The 20,023-nt window shown below is 45.8% G+C and overlaps 1 protein-coding gene across 2 annotated transcripts in view; it reads right to left on the reverse strand.

The window, feature by feature from the left end:
• Positions 1-20,023, reverse strand: part of SHROOM3 (shroom family member 3) — a 157,376-nt gene that overhangs the window by 13,767 nt on the left and 123,586 nt on the right. For both annotated transcript variants that reach the window (XM_070394489.1, XM_070394480.1), the window contains 4 exons: positions 16,278-16,351; positions 9,873-10,766; positions 8,171-8,680; positions 4,449-4,599 (listed from right to left, as the gene is read on the reverse strand). In XM_070394489.1, coding sequence (XP_070250590.1) covers positions 4,449-4,599; positions 8,171-8,680; positions 9,873-10,766; positions 16,278-16,351 — 1,629 coding nt within the window. The remainder of the gene's footprint in view (positions 1-4,448; positions 4,600-8,170; positions 8,681-9,872; positions 10,767-16,277; positions 16,352-20,023) is intronic.

Below are 20,023 nucleotides of genomic sequence, written 5' to 3' on the forward strand. Positions count from 1 at the left end.
TTTTTCTTGCCCTGCCCCCACCACAGGTGACTCCACGTAAACAGAGCTGCATGCACTGTGCAGGGGAGGCTCCTGCATTTAAACTCCAAGAGAAAACCCTTCTCTCTGTCAGAGCAACTGGGAAAAGGACCTGTGGTCCAAAGAGCACGAGGGGAATCTTCACTACCTTTTCCTCCTCTTTCATTGAGGGTGGTCCCAGCAGTGCAGAATGGTACAGCGCTCAGGTTGCTATACTTGTTGCTAGAACTTATCTTTCTATATAACCATGAGAATGTGTCTTTCTGGCCAGATGCCCAGGAAAAGGGGCTGCTGGGAGCCAGAGAGTGGGGTGGGGGTGGGGGGGGCACTGAACAGTAGAGAGCTGGAAAAGATCCCCTATTCTGTGCAGAACTGACCTAAGTCCTAGGCTCACCCTCAAGCTGCACGTGTGTGGGACAGACCCACAGAGGCACTGCAACGACTCTGAGAATGGAACGCGATAGAAATAACTGCCCAAGTCCCAGGCTAAGCCCTGAACGGTTCCAGTGTGGGACACAGCCAAGTCTCTGAACCACCACCCAGAGGTGGGCTACAACTTGTAGTCAACATTTTCCAGGAGATTTTAACAGAACCCAGAGTCCCACAGCGTAATACTCAAAATGTTCAGAATGCAATACAAAATCACCCAGGATAAAAAGAACCAATGAAATGTGAGCAATTCAGGGGGAGATCATCAACAGGCACTAACACCAAGAATAACCCCAATGTTGGGATTATTACCAAAGCCTTTAAAATACTCTTTATAACGATGCTCCATGATAAAAGCAAGCACCCATGAAATGAAAAGGGAGAGAAGTTCTCAGTTTCTTGTCGTGTCTATTTCTTTGCTAACTGAATAGAAATTTTAGTACTGAAAACTGTATTTGAAATTAAAAAAAGAAATCACTCACAGAATGGAGACAGGCAAGTCAGTGAATTTGAAGATAGACTAATAGGAATTCTCCAACCAGAAGAAGTGACAAAAAAACAGATTGAACAACAACAACAACTACAAACCCGGAGCTTCAGGGACTTGTGGGACAATATCAGAAGGTCTAACATTTGTGTCCTGTCACCAGAGTCCCAAAAAAGAGAAGAGGAAGATCAGCGCACAAAACATATTTGAAGACATAACGGCTGCAAACGTCCTACATTTGGTGAAAGACATACATTTATGTAATCAAGAAGCTCAGCAAACCCAAACAGGATAAACCAAAAAAAAATCAGGCCCACCCACATCATAATCAAACTACTGAAAATCAAAAATAAAGAAGAAAAATTTTAAAGTAGCCAGAGAAAAACAACACATTGCATATGAGAGGAACGAGTATTTACATGACTGCATTTCTCACCGGAGACCGTGGAAACAAGAAAGTGCAGCAACAATTCTAAAATGCTAAAGAAAAGGAACAGGCAGCCCAGAATCCCTGTGAAAATACTCTTCAGGAGCGACAGCAAAATTCTTAGATGAAGAAAAACTGAAAGAATGTGTCACCAGCAGACCTATTCTAAAGAAATGCTAGGGGACGTTTTTCAGGCTGAAAGGAAGACAGAGCAGAGGGAAGCCTGGGACTTCAAGACTGAAGGAGGAGGAACGGAAAGGGCAGCTGAGACCATCTGGGTCACTAGTGATCTCTTGGGGAAAGCCAATTCCAGGGAACAACAGATTCTTTTTGCCTTTTAAAATTTTCCACTAAGTCTCTAAGCCAATGCCTTTTGCCCTGAGAATCGAGAATCATGGGCTCTGCTCAAGCAGATTTTTGCCAATAGATATGGCAGGGTTTAGCTACGGAGTTGGTATCAAACTGTCTTTAGTTTTTATGTATGTCAGAAGTTCAGACAATGAAAGTGTTTCATATTTTAAGTAACGCTTATATTTACTTGGAATATTATAATTCATCATCTAGGCTGGATATATAAATAGAAAATATATTAAAATGGAATTAATTTAAAATGCCAATTTCAATTTAACAAACATTAATAAATCAGGACTCTAGTTTCCACTGACTTTTGGTGAGTTTCATGCCTAGATATGCACCTTAGGGTATTAATAACTTTGGAATATTGAGCAACAAATTTCTACTGTGCAAAAGTTGGTGAAAGGCTACCCTCTGCCTCAGGACAGTCTTGGGGAGTGAATACTGACCATGTGTCATTTTTGAAAATCATTGTTAGAAAGCTTGTACATCAGGAGGACTGCACTTTCAACTTTATGCTGAACGTTTTAATAGATGCCTTCAACTTCATGTCACGTTCACATATTTTCTCTTTACAAGTCAGATATGCAAATGTAAGTACCACTCACAAAAATTCTATTACACATTCGTAAACTTGTAGTTCATCAAAACAAACAAAAAACTCTCAAAGGTTTCTCCATTGCTGAAGGCAGAAATCGAACCCTCCAGCATTTCACACCAAAGCCCCTGGTGATCATGAGGTGGTTCCAGTGGATCCTCCCACATCATCTCCTGCTGTATGTGGCCCTCCTTTATTTTCTAAATTTGGTCATTTCTAATTTAGTCACTTTGTTGTTGTTTTTTATATGTTTTTATTGATTTCGGAGAGTAAAAGAGAGGGAGAGATAGAAACATCGATGATGAGAATCATTGATCAGCTGCTTCCTGCACGCCCCCTACTGATGATTCAGCCCAAAACCTGTGCATGTGCCCTGAGAATTGAACCATGACCCCACTGGTTCATAGAACGATGCTCACCCACTGAGCCTCACCAGGTGGGCTAGTCACTTTGTTTTATATTCCAAAATACCAAGCTACCAGAAGTTCCTTTCTTCAAGACACACACTCCTTATGTTTTTCCACACCTCTAGGTCTTTTCCCACTCCATCTCCTTTGTCTTGAATGCCCCCATCTCCTCTTGTCTGACTCATTCCGATTACTTCAGTATAAAATGTGACAATCCAGTTTTGTGAAAATAAATACAGCGGTATGTAAAAAGAAAAGAGAAAAAAAGCTCACACCTAGAATATAGGAAGTACTCAATAAATGGCATCTAATGTTATTTCCCATGAGGATTAATCCTCTCTTCCTTCATATACTCAGTCCAAAAATACTTTGTGCCACATAATCCTCAGAATGAGAGGGTGATAATAAAGTGATGACAAAGAGGTTAAAAATAAAATTGAGATGTGGAGGGCAAAGCAATGAATAATATGCCACACTGCTGTTGTAAAGCAGGGTATATCTACATGAAAAAAATAAGTAAAATGTTCCATTATTTAAAGATGTCATGGCAGCTTGATACCTGTAATAGGGTTTATGTAGCTCCCTCTCTGGGATAAACACAGACAGAACAGAGCTAGGTGTGTTCCCCCGCTCAGAGGACCCATGCAATGGGGGCGCTCAGCAGCACCGAGATAGGGATATGAGGTGTGCTATGAAGCAGATGTTTAAAAGGGAAAACCTTGGGCTGGGAGAGAGTGTGTTACCACAGTGGCTGCATCAGCAAGTCAGTCCTGGCACTGTGAGCCCCCTGAGCTGGAGGGAGAATACCACTGAAGGAGGTGCTTCTAAACCCCTAAGACTTCCTGCCCCATAACTTCCTGCTCCCAGGGTCTGTATCCTGTGGTCTCATTCCAATACATAAACACGAGGGCTTAGGACACATATTCTAAAATAAGTGAATGGAATCACACGAGAAAGTTTCTCCTAGAATTGGTACCACTGAACCATTTACATTCCAGACTCAGCAAGAGGCAAGCCTTAACAAAGAGTCCTTTCAGCACACAGGCCTGAGCTGAGGGCTGTAAGCACAGGGCCAGGCAGCCCTCTGGGCTGCAGGGAAAGTGGAGCGGCAGGAACTTCTCCCCTGTAGGCACAGGCGAGCTTAGATCTCCGTGGCTTGGGGAAGACAGCAGCAGCATGGTCATTTTAAAAATGCTTAGCAATGAACATTTCTGTAAGAGTATCAAATGCTAAATTCCAATGCTGTGCTTTCAAGTTATTCTTCACTGGGGTATGGCAAAGAGAGCTGGGGAATTTAAAGATTAACATTCCCTTTTCCAAAGTGTCTTTTGATGATCCAGTCTCTCTTTAAAATTTCTAGATTTTCTAGTTTTCCTTCTGCGCATGAATCATGAGTGAAAATTCCGCAGGCCTCGAGAACAGTGTTGTGGTCTCTGTGCTGGACTAGGAGGCAGGGAACCGGGGTCTAGTCCCAGCTATAAGACCTTTAGGAAATAACTAATAGCCACTAACCTTCACTTTTGTCATTTATAAAAGTGAAAATGACAGGGGGGCTGTGAGGAAATTGCTCAAAGTGCCATGCAAGTCCGGAGACCAATGATGGTTTGGGCGCGACTGGTGATGTGACAGGCCCCTTTCCCTCTTGCCCTAAGGGGCGTTACTGAGTAACCCTGCCGGGACCCTGACTGGCTTTCTGGGGAAAACAAAACACAGGTCCCAATTCTTTACCTTCTTTTCATTGACATCCACCTGCTCCTCTTCCTCACTCATCTCTTCTGGCATATGTTTGATTTTGTTCAGAAGCTCAGCCTTGGGAGCCGACACGCTGTAGTAGGCAGGGCAGTTGACCAACATGCCCACTGCTTCCTTCTCTTCACTCCTGCGTCATAAAGAACAAAAAGTAGAGCCATACACAGCACACACCAGAAGCTTCATTTCACCAGGTCTCTCCATTCAGAAATGTGTAAAAAAATCCTGTTCAATTACCTCCTAGAAATTAGGATGAACTAACTAGTGAATAGTTACTAATGAGTGATAACCATGGGTAGAGCTCCTGAATCCAGGCAAACTTGGGATGAAAGCCACCAAAGGCAGTACTGGGAAGGGAGGAGTGGGGATCAGGCCTGCGGACTTGCCGGATGACTCTGGGCAAGTCATTTGCCTCTCTGCATGGTTCTCCTTTTGTGATAAATATAAGAAGGATATTGACTCCCCATTTCACAGAAAGACAGTGGGGAGCCAGGACTCAATCGCTGTGAAAGTATTTTAAGGCTATTGCACATATCTCAGATTTTAAGTTACTTCCTACTCTTCCAGGGTTCCCACTATCCTTCTGATGCACACTATAATTGTTACTTGGACATTTGTCAATATTCCTTCTCCCTAAGCCTGACATCCTATATAAACCCCAGAAATCTGGAGCTTGCTGTTCAATGTATATAAGGTCTGAAATCTACTCACTGATTTCACAGCAGGGGTTTTCAAGGCTGGGGAACAAATGAGGAGTTGAGAAACCTGATACCTACTGTTCTCTGTTTTACTATAACTAGAGGCCCAGTACACGAAATTCGTGTGTGTGTGTGTGGGGGCGTCCCTCAGCCCGGCCTGCACCCTCTCCAAACTGGGACCCCTCGGGGGATGTCCAACTGCCAGTTTAGGCCCGATCCCTGCCTAAACAGGCAGTTGGACATCCCTCTCACAATCCAAGACTGCTAGCTCCTAACTGCTCGCCTGCCTGCCTGTCTCATGGCCCCAAACTGCCCTCCTCTGCCAGCCTGATCGCCCCTAACTGCTTGCTCCCCTGCTGACCTGATCGCCCCTAACTGCCTCTGCCTTGGCCCCCACCCTGGTGGCTTTGTCCGGAAAGAAATCAGACATCCAGAAGATGTCTGGTCGACCCGGTCTAATTAGCATATTACCCTTTTATTAGTATAGATTAAGGTGCCTTTCAGACTTCCCACTGAATAAATGACTCTATGGAAGTAGGTTGGGCTCTCTCAAAGAGGTATTTCAACTGTTCAATACTATAACATTACATAACATCTAGACCAGGGGTGGGCAAACTTTTTGACTCGAGGGCCACAATGGGTTCTTAAACTGGACCGGAGGGCCGGAACAAAAGCATGGATGGAGTGTTTGTGTGAACTAATATAAATTCAAAGTAAACATCATTACATAAAAGGGTACGGTCTTTTTTTTTTTTTAGTTTTATTCATTTCAAACGGGCCGGATCCGGCCCGCGGGCCGTAGTTTGCCCACGGCTGATCTAGACCATCATTTTACTGTGGAATAAAAAAACCCATAAAAGTCTTTACTAGTTTTCTGCGTGGTGGGACTATTCCTCTAAGCCAGGGGTCCTCAAACTATGGCCCGCGGGCCACATGCAAATACAAATATTGTATTTGTTCCGGTTTTGTTTTTTTACTTCAAAATAAGATATGTGCAGTGTGCATAGGAATTTGTTCATAGTTTTTTTTTAAACTATAGTCTGGCCCTCCAATGGTCTGAGGGACAGTGAACTGGCCCCCTGTTTAAAAAGTTTGAGGACCTCTGCTCTAAGCAATATAATTACATCTAATTCAGTTAATTGAAAAAATAGGAAAAAGGTTTTTTGATATGTTCCCCTTGCTGCCCAGATATATTCATGACATTACAAATGGGCTTCTCATGCATTTATTTGATAACTAAATTTCACAATAGATATTTGCAGCCTCACCCACAACAGAGCGATGCTCATTCCCACCAGAAGATGGCACATGCCATCCTTTAAAATTCCTCCTGCAACAGCTACATGACCATTTCACTTCTAAATTGACTGAGAACATAGGTTCTCCATAATAATACTAGGAAATGCTAAGGATGTACTTATACATTACACTGATCTATCTGCAGCAAGTGGTCAGAGGACAGAATGAAGTGACTAGAAGCCCCCTGTTTTGACCTACCACAACCATTCATGGTGAGCTAACTGGCACACCCACAAACATTCATCTTTGGGTCCCTCCTGATACCCAGTGCATTGTCTTGCATACTCTAGGTGCTCAGTAAATGTTTGCCAAATACATGACCCTAGGTAAGTCAACTTCACCTCAATTTGTTTCTGCCAAATCTGAAGAAGAAGGGATGGACAAGGTGACTTAGTGTTCAGGCCTTGTATTAAGAAAGCCTCTGATATCAAAGAGCTCGTAAGTACTACATAACTCGTTCTTTCTCCCCTCTCCCAACAAAATATGGCATTCTTGTAATTTAGTGAGATCATTGGAAATTTCTAAAATGCACATCCAACTTTAGATGAAATGCTCTCTCTTTATTTAGTCTGGAAGAACTAACTGTGGAGTTCCAATCTGTCAATTCAGTTTTCATTGGAAACTAAAAAGAAAATAAAACTACTCTAAATCTTTCCCATAGCAGTACTTTAAGGAAATCAAACATGCAAGAAGATATTCAATAACCCAGGAAAAATCAAAAGAATGAAACAAAGACTTCTCACGGTCCCTTTGCCCCCTGGGGCTGGGCGCTGGCACAGGTTATGGGGCTGTAACATGTGTGGCTCAGGGAGCTTCAGGGGCAGAGGCTCAGAGGCTGAACAAAACCACGGGTGTGTCCCAGTCAGACCTTCCTTGATTCTTAGAACACGAGCATTCACCCTAACTCTTCAAAGGTGAATGTCAGTGTGGTATACAAATCAATGTCTCTAGACTCTCATCCTTTTTACAAAGACCCGTTCAGTTCCGCCTTGCAGGGGGGGTGCTCTATCGTGTTCATTTCTATCCCCCTCAGCACTGCCCTCTGTGGGACTCTCTGTAAAGGTGAGTGATGGAGAATGGGAGGGCTTCAATGTCCTCACTTGTAAAATGGAGATCAAACTGGTAGCTATCTCAGAAAGTTCTTGTGAAGATTAAACAAGATGATTATCTAAAGAAATGAATGCATTTGACACAAAGAACATGAACAATAAGTATTAAGACTATTATTGTTACTAGAGGCCCGGTGCACGAATTCATGCACAGGTGGGGTCTGGCAGGCCCACCTGATTGGGCTGGCTTTGGGGGAGGGGACGCGGGAGGTTGGCCATCCAGTCCTGCCTCTGATAGGGGTGAGGGGGCTGATTGGGGGCGGGGCCGGCTGGGGGGAGGAACCGTGAGCCCTTGGCCCACCGGCCCCACCCCCTGGTTGAACTCCCGGTTGAACTCCCAGTCTAGGGGACAATTTTCATATTAGCCTTTTATTATATAGGATTATTTTTTATGGTTGGACAAGAGCATGGTAACTCAAGGCCAGTCTGTCCCACCTCCTACACCTCAGAGCCATCCCCCGAAAGCTGACAGGGAATGTCACTGTTGGGTCAGGATCGTTAGAAGCAGGACAAGATCAGGTAAGTAGCCCCAGATTTATCACCCGTGGGTGGACTTCACTTGTAAGTCTGCTTGGGGACATTACCAGGGACCTACCTCTTGCCTTCGTGTCCTGGGCAGCTGACAGCTCTCTGCATGGCCTTCCTCTTCACGCCATTTTCCTGCAGCAAGTTACCGTCGCGAGGAAACAAACCCTCCATCAGGTCCATGGTGGTCTTCAGCCTGGAGTCGGGGTCCAAAATGTCTGCCAGAGATTTGTCTTGGTGGACAATTTCCTTGGCCAGCACCTCCGTTCTGATGTCTTCTGACGTCTTCTGAGGACCAGGACTGGCATTGTCTTCTAAACCACGAGTCCCACTGAGTAGGTCGTGGACGAGGCCTTGGGTCAGAGCGGGAGGCTGCTTTCCTGGGCCTGGCTGCCAGCCGAGGGGCCCAGCATGCTGGGGCCGGGCGCCCGAGGTGGGGGGCGGGCTGGGCCCGTGGTCCTCGGAACCTCTGACGGAAGTTTGGGTTCTGGAAGCTGGTATCTGATGGCCAATCGACTGGGCTGCCCCAGGCACGGGCCTTTCCTTGGCAACTGTCCTGTTGGCAGATTTGCTGGAGCTACTGGATATTAAAAGAAAAAGAGAGGGAGGTGGTGAGAAACAGTCAATAGGAAGGTGAGGATGAGGGTGAAAGAGCTGTCACCACTGGGCTGGTGGGAGTGGGGCGAGGCGGTCACATTTCCGAGCATCCTAAGGGCCTTCAACTGATTGCTCATGGGGAGGTCGTGTGACTTCTTAAGGGGGATGAATCAAGTAGGAATTCATATTCCAGAACTTTCTGAAGGGCCCAGGTGGACAGAGGGAAGGGGTAAATCACTCTGGTATTGAGAGTGATAGCAGGCAATGTGGTGGGTGGGTGTCTTATTCCGTGTTGTGAAAGATCACTTGTCCTAAGGAGTGTGTGTTGGGAAATGCTTCTTCCTCATTCTTCTGGCTTCCAAGAGCAGGTTTTCCTAAGTGTTACTGACCTTCAGCCCTACACTCGATTCCTTCCTAGTGTCTTTGGAAAGAGATGCTAACCACAGCTGGACCATTCATAGTCCAGCTCTTCTGTTTAAGAGCAAGGCTGCCTGTAGGCATGCTCCTGCGTTCTCTCTCGCTCTCCCTCCATCTATTCAGGGTGTCCCCCCAAAATGTATACATACTTAAACAGCTGATAGCTCAATTTTGAAAATGAAATGTATTTTAATAAATACTGCCTTTATAATTATTCAAAATGTGTATATACATTTGTTTGGACACCCTATATATAAAATAGACTCACATGTGTGTGTGGATGGCTGGCATGGCCTGTGAATAGGCAGGTAAACCTATTTAATCTGGGGGCTCAGTGTCCGGATGGAAGCCATTTCTCCGTATCAGCTCTCTCAGTAATGCAAGTGATATTTTTGTCTGCTGTATGCCTTCCTCTTATCTCTCATTCCTTAACCGACTCAGAGCGTGGGCAGGAAGGAGGGATGCTACTGATGTCGACCCATAGAAGCGAACTATGCCTCCTGGGAGAGGGCTTTCGTTTTCACTGCTCTCACTCCTTGCTGCCCAATGACTGCTTGTATAACCACCACCCAAGGTAACAAGAGAATCAACCTGCCAGCTCCAGGGGCTGAGCTTCTATAAAAACCCTCCATACCAGGGCTCTCCTGTGGCCAAAAGCAGGAGGGTCTAGGAAGCCTGGAGTGTGAAAACCTCTTACTAGTGAGGGAAACCCCCTCCTCCTTAGCTAAGGGCCTGCCCTACCCCATCTGCCCACTCACCTCGCAGGGGGCTCCATGCCATCCTCGCTGTCCAGCTGTGCCTCACACAGAGCTTGGGGAGGAGGAGGAGGAAAGTCTTCCCAGCTGTTCACCAGGATTTCCTGGCTCGGGGGAGGGGGTGGGGGTGGGGGTAGGGGGAGAGCTTCGAAGGTGGGGTGGGAAGTGGCATTGGGGTGCAAGTCCTTCACAAACACTTCGTCCTCGTAGTCCTCCCGAGGCAGTGGGGAGGCCTGCAGGACGGACTCCGATATTCGGAGGGAGATCCTCCCTGGAGTGCTCGGGACCCCAAGAGGTGTGTCTGGGTCGGAAGTGCTGCTTGAACTTGGGAGGTTCTGCTGCTTTTTGTAGTGCTTCAGGCTTGCTGACTCGGGAGAGCAGGATTCCTCGGGGAGGCTGTTCTCTCGGACAGTGTGGGCCCACTTCACACGAGGTGGGGGAGGCTGCTTCCTCTTCCCCTCTTCTGCCCCGCGCTCCGGGCTGTGGGGCTCCTGGCCTCTAGGACGGGGAGGCTGGGCCAGGCTGTGGCCGTTGCTCCTGTGAGTCACTGCTGGGGTGTAGGGCGGAAGAGGCTGCTGGCCCGTCTGACCGTCCCTCCCAGTCGGCTGATCACCGGCAGCCTGTGGACAGTGGCTGGAGGGGGCAGGGGAAGGCAGAGCGGAGCTGAGTGGGGTCAGTGATCCTGCCCTGGTGTCTGTGAGATGCCCTGGCAGCCCTGTGGGTAGTGGCCTGGGGCAGGGCATCCTGCTGGCCTGCCTCTGGTGGTCCAGCTGTCTGGGACAGTCGCTGGGAATGGAGGCACCAACTGCTTTGCAGCCGGAACCACCCCATGGAGGGCTGGGCTGGTGTTTGAGCACTAGCATCTCTTCTTCGCCTCTTTCTGGACAACCGAGGGACCTGGAGCAGGACACAAGCACAAGCATGACGGCTCTGCAGGAGCAAACCCTGAGCCCAGGTTCACTGCACAGGCGGGCAAAGCACTGCCAGGGAAGCTGCATGCTCTCTCCCTCCCCCACCAGCTGCTCATGCAAAGAACAGAGTTTAAATAAAATGCCAGACAGGCATGACCTCCTACAGGGAAATGTCACATAGCATTTGCTTGAATTCGCCTTCTCTCGCTGCCCCCACCTCCCACCCTCACCACCCACAAAAGGTGGCTTTGAGGACAGGCTTCAGGTTATAAAAGGAAAGAAACAAGTGGGTACATCTCTTCAGTTGCTTTGAGGCCTACTCTGGAGCCAGCCCCGGCCTCGGGGGACGAGAATGCTGCCTCATTCTCTCCCACTGCCGTCCCGTGGGGGAGGTCTGTTCAGAAAGCATCTGCGGGGGCTGCTGAATCTGAAGGTTTTATTTACAACTGTCTCGTAGTCTCTTAGTGTTTTCATTTCTTAAAATGGAATGTAAAAGGAAGGGGAGGGGTTTTCACCTAAGGAGCTAATAAGCAGTTACCTTGGGAGAAAGACTGACAGAATTGGACAGACAGGGTGCATGGTGAGTTAAACAAATATCCCCTAGCCAGGCTCCAAGGAAACCCCAGCGCCTTCCAATACCTTTGTTATTGTGTTCTACAGGACAAAAAGGAGGACAAAACAAAGAAAACAGCAGTGTGCGGCACTGCCCGCCTGCTGGCCATGATGTGAGGAGAAAAGGTATCTCCAGCAAACCACCATCTGTAAGTTCCTGACTAGCATGCCAGTGAATCTGGAGAGCAGATGGCCCTTCTCATGGTGCAGACCCAGTCCTCAGGGAGCACGGCTCAGCCCCAAGTCAGAGGCCGGCACAGGCCTGCCACAAAATTGTCTGAGTGCTTGTGGCAGAAGGAATGCAGCATACTGAAGAGAAAGACCGCAGAGACCAAACTAGCCCCTCCTGTGCCCTGGTTTTTCTTTTTTATAAATGCGCATAGTTGAATGAGGGGCCCATCTCTCTCTCCCTCCCTCCTCTCTCTTTCTCAGATGCAACCTCTTCCTTTCCATCACAGATCCTTTTCATTTAGAGGTGGGTTTTATTTGTTTGTTTTTACCAGGACGCTCTCACTATCTAGGATTGGCTGCTCGGTACTTGCCGGGTATACTTCTCGTATACAAATGGGTATACGAGAAGCCCAGAGGCAGGAGGCTTGCTAGGCGTGCCCTGCACTGCCTGTCTCATTCATGTTGGCATCCTTGGCACACAGTACCCTGTTAGTAAATGTCTGATGAACAATGTCTCTTCTACCCAACTGCTCTTTAAACTGGACAATATAAACTATTTTTAAACTTAGCATCCTCCAATAGGACATGGAGTCCACTAGAATCTGTTGCCCTATGACTAATTCGGGTACCTTCACCTTCTTTCCTCTGTATCTGGAGGCTTTTCAGGGAAGACACCACTAAATCATACAATAAAAGAGGATAGCCCCTATCCTTTAAGATCCAGCCCAGGAAACCTGGGTATAATGTTTTTAGTTTGTTTAATCTTTGAAGGTATTATTTGAGTTAAATGCTCGCTTAATTTGGTTGATAATGCCTCTTCTTGGTAACTGTTTTGTATTTTTTCAAGAACAAAAGATAGGATAAGAAAGGTTTCATTTGAGTCTCTTTGATAATAGAGTGTGCAAGGCAAGCACCTGTTGATCTGTATCCAGGAATCCTAATATCCAAGAACGGAGTTTGAGAACAATTAGTCTCATTTCCCCCCTCCTTCATAGCATTCTTTTTATGTGGTGAAAAACACGTAACATAAATTTTACTACTTTAACCATTCACGTCGTTGCAAAACAGATCTCCAGAACTTCATCTTGCAGATCTGAAACTTAGTACCTTATATGCAACAACTCCTCTTCCCCACTCCGCCAGGCCCGTCAACCACCTTTCTACTTTCTGTTTCTATAAATTTGACTCCTTTAGATACCTCATGTAGGTGGAATCATCGAGCATGTCTTTTTGTGATGGGCTTATTTCATTTAGCATGATATCCTCAACGTTCATCCATGTCATAGCATTTCCTTCCTTTTTAAAACTGAATAATATTCCACTGTGTGAACAGACCACATTTAGTTTAGCTGTTCTTCTACTGATGGACATTTGGATTGTTTGCTGTTGTGAATAATGCTGCTGTAATCATAAGTATGAAAATATCTCTTCAAAACACTGCTTTCAACTCTTTTGGATAAATACTAAGAAGTTGGATTGCTGGGTCATATGGTAGATCTATTTTAATTTTTTTGAGGAGTCTTCATATTGTTTTTCATAGCAGTTGCAGCATTTTGCAGTTCCAATTTCTCCACATCCTCACCAACACTTTTTTCTTTCAATAATAGTTATCTTAATAATCCTAATGGGTGTGAGATGGTATCTCAATGAGGTTTTGATTTGTATTTCTCTAATAATTAGTGATGTAGAATTGCCTATATAATAAAGAAGTAATATGCAAATTGACCACCACTCCAACACACAAGATGGCCACCCCCATGTGGACAAGAGATGGCCTGCAGGGGAGGGCAGTTGTGGGCAATCAGGCCAGCAGGGGAGGGCAGTTAGGGGAGGACCAGGCCTGCAGGGGAGGACAGTTGGGGGGGACCCAGGCCTGCAGGGGAGGGCAGTTGGGGGGGGCCCAGGCCTGCAGGGGAGGGCAGCTGGGGGGGGGGACCCAGGCCTGCAGGGGAGGGCAGCTGCGGGGGGGGGGGACCAGGCCTGCAGGGGAGGGCAGTTAGGGGTGACCAGGCCTGCAGAGAAGGGCAGTTGGGAAGGACCAGGCCTGAAAGGGAGGGCAGTTGTGAGCAATCAGGACTGCAGGGGAGGGCAGTTAGGGGGGGGCCAGTTAGGGGGGACTCAGGCCTGCAGGGGAGGGCAGTTGGGGGTGACCAGGCCTGCAGGGGAGGGCAGTTGGGGGCAATCAGGTCTGCAGGGGAGGGAAGTTGGGGACAACCAGGCTGGCAAGGGAGAGCAGTTAGGGGTGACTGAGTCAGCAGGGGAGGGCAGTTGGGGGTGACCAGGCCTGCAGGGGAGGACAGTTGGGGGCGACCAGGCCTGCAGAGGAGGGCAGTTAGGGGCAATCGAGCTGGCAGGGGAGCAGTTAGGTGTTGATCAGGCTGGTAGGGGAGTGGTTAGCAGGTGATCAGGCTGGCAGGCAGAAGCAGTTAGGGGCAATCAGGCAGGCAGGCAGGCGAGTGGTTGGGAGCCAGCAGTCCTGGATTGTGAGAGGGATGTCCGACTGCAGTTGGACATCCCTCGAGGGGTTCCCTGATTGGAGAGGGTGCAGGCTGGGCTGAGGGACACACACCCCCGTGCACAAATTTCGTGCACCAAGCCTCTCGTCTTTTTATATGCTTGTTGGCCACCTGACTATCATCTTTGGAGAAATGTCTATTCCAGTCCTTTTTATTTTTTTTTCAAAAGCTTTTTAAAATATGTTTTTTATTCATTTCAAAGTGAGGAAGGGAGAGGAAGAGAGAGATAGAAACATCAACGATGAAGGAGAATCACTGATCAGCTGCTTTCTGCACGCCCCACACTGGGGATCAAGCCTGCAACATGTGCATGTGCCCTAACCAGGAATTGAACGGTGACCTCCTGGTTCATGGGTCAAAGCTCAAACACTGAGCCACACAGGCCGGGCTATTTAAGCCTTGTTTATGAATGAGCTATTTGATTTATTATTTTTTAAAATATTTTTATTGATTTTAGAGAGGAAGAATGAGGGAGAGAGAGAAAGAAACACCAATGATGAGAGAGAATCATTGATTGGCTGCCTCCTGCACGCCCCCCACTGGGGATTGAGCCCGCAACCCAGGCACGTGCCCTTAACTGGAATCGAACCTGGGACCCTTCAGTCCACAGGCCGACGCTCTATCCACCCTGAGCTAAACCAGGTAGGGCAGCTATTTGATTTCTTAATGGTTGGGTTTAGTCTCACCTTTGACTTCAGACCAGTTCTCTTTTGGCAGTGCTCTAGTTCACTGAGTTTTCCTTTGTCTCTAGTGTTTAATTAATGCACCCAAACTAAACAAAGTCCTCGGCCTCACCTGGAATACTTATTCACTTTAGGCCCAGTCACAGGAGCAAGAGCAGAGAACTGTGGAAGGCTGCTCTTGGCAGTGGAGGTGGGAACTTAACATCACTTCCTGACCACGCTGGCTGCTCCTAAGTGACAGTTTTAGGGTGACTTATTGAGAAGGTGAATAAAGAAAAAGAGTGCATGAATTAAAATAAAAATGTCTGCATGAATTATAATAAAAATTAGGGTACTGGCTTGAAAAACATGGCAGGTAGTAGGGAGGGTTTAAATGCACCATCATTAGTAAGTAGGTTATAGTAGCTAGCTCTATGATGCCGCACTAAAACTACATATACACAGGCATATGGTTCAGGGGAAACACTGGAATTTTCTACTTATTTAGCTCCATGTGACTAGTTAAAAAATTCAAATTCTAAATAACTGCCCATTATATTTTTCTACCTGGGAGAAATGATTTTGATGATAAACATTTTTTAAATTTAATTTTTAATTTGTTTATTGATTTCAGAGAGGAAGTGAAAGGGATAGAAATAGAAACATCAATGATGAGAGAGAACCATCAATTGGCTGCCTCCCACTCATCCCTAAGTGGGAATCGAGCCTGCAACCTAGGCATGTGCCCTTGACTGGAATCGAACCCACGACCCTTCAGTCCACAGGCCGACACTTTATCTGCTGAGCCAAACCAGCTAGGGCTGATGATAAACTTTTAAAATGACTTTTTCTGTTATATTATACTAGAGGCCCAGGGCATGAAATTTGTGCACAGGTAGAGTCTCTAGTGGCTGCCGGCTGCTGGCCGGGGCCTCCCTTCCCCTGGCGGGACCAGCTGGGTGGAGGGGCCGCAGGTGGTTGGCTGTGGCCGGCCTCACCCCCTGGTCAAACTCCCAGTCAAGGGAACAATTAGCATATTAGGCTTTTATTATATAGGATCCTTTAGTGCTGAAACATTATGATTTAGGAGCGTTATTTTTTACTTCAGGTGCTTCCTGTGCGTTTGTTTGCCTCCCTATGTGAAGCCATTCGTGAAATGCTCGATCCTCTCTGAGCACTTTAGTCACCAGGCCGGCCCTCTGCACACAGAACTGGAAGAGATCAGCCACATGAGAGAGGCCCCATGTGTGAGAGCACAGGTGAGCATGAGAAGAGCATATCCACGAACTACTCTGATGCGAAGCTTATTTGAAGCCAAACGTTGCCTTACCAGCACACATTCAGAATCTACTTTGAACAAGTGTCATTTTTAGAGAAAGTCATCTATAAATAAAAAAGTTCCCCACAACCTAGACAAATGGAGAAGGCAGCACAGGACACAATGAAACATCACAATATCACATTTCAATTTCTTATTCAGAGGCATAGAAACGTTGAACTCTAGCAGCATTCATAGGCAGAGGGCATCACACATACCTGGGTCCAGGGCCAGCCAAGTAACATGGATCCTTCACCAGACCAGAGCCATTGTTTCCCCCCAAAAGCACATCCTGAAACACAAGAAAGGCACAGCATTATTACCGACAAATTTACTTGAGGGGGTGGAGGCAGGAAGGAGCAAGAATAGTCACTGGAGGCCTGCTGTTTGTTGTCAGGCACCATGGTGGCACTCTCCCACACCGCCCGTTTCTCCTCGAAGCCCCGGGAAGGACTGTGAGTCCCACCGCGCCGATGAGGAAGCGGCCCAAAGAGGTTAACTTCCCCAAGGTCTCAGCGGCAGAGCTGGGATTTCAACCTCGGCCTGTCTCACCAAGTGCTTCTCCTCACAAGGGCACTTGCTAAGCAAGAGAAGGCTGATAATTATCTCTAGGGTTCAAAACAACTGCTATCCTTGAAATGACAAAAATTAATTCAAAGGGCCAACTTTCTGAAACAGCAATAGGATATAACGGGAGATGACAGGATAGTTCATGACATTTAGCAAAAACCTCCGACGTTCTGACTTATAATTCCAGAAGATATGAATCTGACGTGTAATCAAGCTGAAGTATGTTCTCTCTGGGTTTGAAAATGTTTTACCCACATGTAATATCAATATCTTTGGGCCTTTTCAGGTAGTCATTACTTGTTTTTTTTTGTTTTTAATAAGGGTATTATTGGTTTCCTGAAAGGATCCTAGGTCAGTTTTTGATAAAGTTTTGCCCAGGTGAATAAGTCCCTGATGAAGACAATGTTGCTATTGATGATAAAACATTTAGCTCTCAATTATTTATGCTACTAGGAGACAGGTAGAAAACAAGAAATTAAATCCATACATTATCTCTACATTTAATTTCAGCAATTATTTCATCACTTAATCTGTCCAAAGAGCTTATTGCTTTCCACTCTGCTTTTCTCCCCTCCCCCCCTCCCCCCAGGCAGTGGCGCAGGTACTAATGAGCAATAAAGGAGCCCAAGGTAGTAGGCACAAAGAAGAAACCAACACTCCAAGATTATTGGTAACTGCAGCTAACCCTTATTGGGCATTTACTTTGTGCCGGACACTGCTAAATTCCTTACAGTCCTCAAATTATGAGCCTAGAGTTGTGTTAGGTACATGACATTTCTTCTGTAATTTAATCTAAAACAATGGGGAGAGGAGAGGTAATTGCAGCTCAGAAAGGTTAAGTAGTTTACCCACCCACACAGTTAAGTAGGTAGAGGAGCCAGGATTCAAACCATGATCGCTTCGAAACACAGGGCCTTTCTTGGTAATTTTAGCCAGCTGAGTGGCAGCTGAGGTGGATGCAATCAGACATCAGTGCTTTGAGAGAAAGGAATTCCACATGTCTCTGATTTGCGCAATGACCACTTTAGGGAATGGGAATTCCTGCTCTCCAGGAAACCTTGTGACCCTTTTAAAGTCCTTCCCTGCTGCACCTTCTCTGTTGACATGAATGTGAAGCTTTGCCAATAATTAATTGGGGAAGCCTCTAGGTCCTCTTTAAGCTCCTAACCCAGTATAACTTTTAAATATAGTTTCCCATTCTGTCATTTCCTTTGAATTACAGTATGAGCTTAAGTTGATATTTATGTTAGTGTGGGTAAAATAAAGGAAGTTAGACTCAGGAATAGGCTGTCGAGAGAACTCTCTAAATCTCTTGTCAACAAAACTTGGTTGGAGCATCGTCATGCACACCGAAAAGGTTCCGGGTTGATTCCTGGTTGGGTGCATAGAGGAGGGTGTAACCCGTCTGTCTGTCTCTCTCTCTTCCTCTCTCTAGAGAGCAATAAAAACATATCCTCAGCCCAACTGGCGTGGCTCAGTGGTTGAGTGTTGACCTATGAACCAGGAGGTCATGGTTCGATTCCCAGTCAAGGCACATGCCCAGGTTGCAGGCTGGATCCCCAGTGGGGGGCACGCAGGAGGCAGGCTATCAATGATTCTCATCACTGATGTTTCTATCTCTCTCTTCTTTTCCCTTCCTCTCTGAAATAAATAAATACACACACACACACATATACACACACACACAACAACAACAACAATAATAAACGTCCTTGGGTGGGGAATAAAAAAAACAAAACATTTGGACAGAAGGAAAATGCCTTCCCAAACCAGTAAAAGCCAGAGGAGGATAAATTTCTGTTGTATTTACTTGTTTTGATTAGGCATATGTTCACTGTTAAAGAAGACTTGATTTGCTACAAACCGGTAAGAAGTGTACAGTACATATAAGGCAATTTAGAGAAAAGCAGGGACTATGGAAGAAATACTTATGTTTGTTTTTTAATTATTCCTGATTTCTGATGACTTACTGGTTTTTTATTCTTCATTAGGCATAGCATACTTAAAACTATAGACCTAAAGCCTGTTGAATGCAAATCCTCACTCTTGCTTTGGGTTGAGTTAGAAATCCTAATACCTCTGTGACCAATGAAATATGAAATCAACAATATTCATCTACTTTGGAATACCAGTGTCCAGTATCTGCTAAAATGAATTAGAAATCCATTTGAAAAATCTTAAAATGGTATTAAAAAGGTAAATAACAGTAATGAATAAACTTTAAAATGAAATAGATTTATTGGCTGAAGTTTTACATGTAAGATATTTAACTCTCACCTCCCTCGCTGCTCACCAACCTTTTTTTTTATTTAAGGAGGCAGCATGCTATAATGACTTGAAGAGAGTATGGGGTCAAAACCTGGCTCCCACTACCTTGGGCAAATTTCTTACCCTTTCTGTGCCTCAGTGCCCTTATCTGTAATATAGGGATAGCAACTCTATCTACCTCTTTGCATAGATGTCAGAATTAATTTCATACTTACAAGAGCACTTAGTACAATGACTGGCACATAGTGCACATTTGGTTATTAGTAGCTATTTGCAATTTTACATTTTGTGGAAAGCTGATTCTGTTCTTTATCCACAAGGTGGAATGGGGCTTGTTGAGAGGTGCTAACCATGATTTACAAGCTGCATTCTTAGAATCCATGCATCGAGCCATTCCCTCAGCAATGAAATGCCTGGCACGCCATCACGTGGTGAATGTGTTACACACCAGAAACAAAGGTCTCTGAAAATACAGTGAGAACCAGAGCAGCCTCTAACTCAGCATCTAGAAAAAAAAATTCCTCACTAGGAATCTTAGTTCTTTGCAGGTTTATTTTTATAGCCTCTTCTGTATTTTAGATCTATGCCATGAAGAGGTATAAATTTCTGTCTCAGAGGTGAAATGTTTGAATATTTTTCTGCAGGGCCCAGCTACTTAAGAAAGGTTGTTTTACAAAGTCTCTAAAAAGTAGGAAATAGGCAAGAATTTGTTGTGCCCGTCAGCTCCATCACTAATATCCACTTGTTCAGCAATTACACCTTTGGAATGACCAGGAATGAAAGGAGAGGTAATGGGAGGCGGCGTGTTTCCAACTGGACCACAGCTGGCTGAGGAGAGGCCAGGCCTGCTGAGTATCTGAGTAGGTCTCTGGTTCCAGGTGTGGCAGCCTTCTGCAGTCATTATTTCAGGCCAAGGAATAATCAATTTCCTAAGCAGAGGAATTTATTTCCATGTTGACCTTATTTTGGAGACAGAAACTGTCCTTATAAACTTTTGAAAAGGAGCTGAATCCTTGTCCAAAGCTTGTAAAATCCTGCTCTATTAGCATCTGGCTGGCAGGATGGAACAAGTAACATTTGTTCAGGATGCCGAAGACTGAGCCAGCACCAGAAGAGACTCCATATT

This window comes from Myotis yumanensis, unplaced genomic scaffold, assembly GCF_028538775.1.
Source record: "Myotis yumanensis isolate MYYU_CA2020_CCGP unplaced genomic scaffold, mMyoYum1.0.hap1 SCAF_1, whole genome shotgun sequence".
NCBI classification, from domain to species: domain Eukaryota; kingdom Metazoa; phylum Chordata; class Mammalia; order Chiroptera; family Vespertilionidae; genus Myotis; species Myotis yumanensis.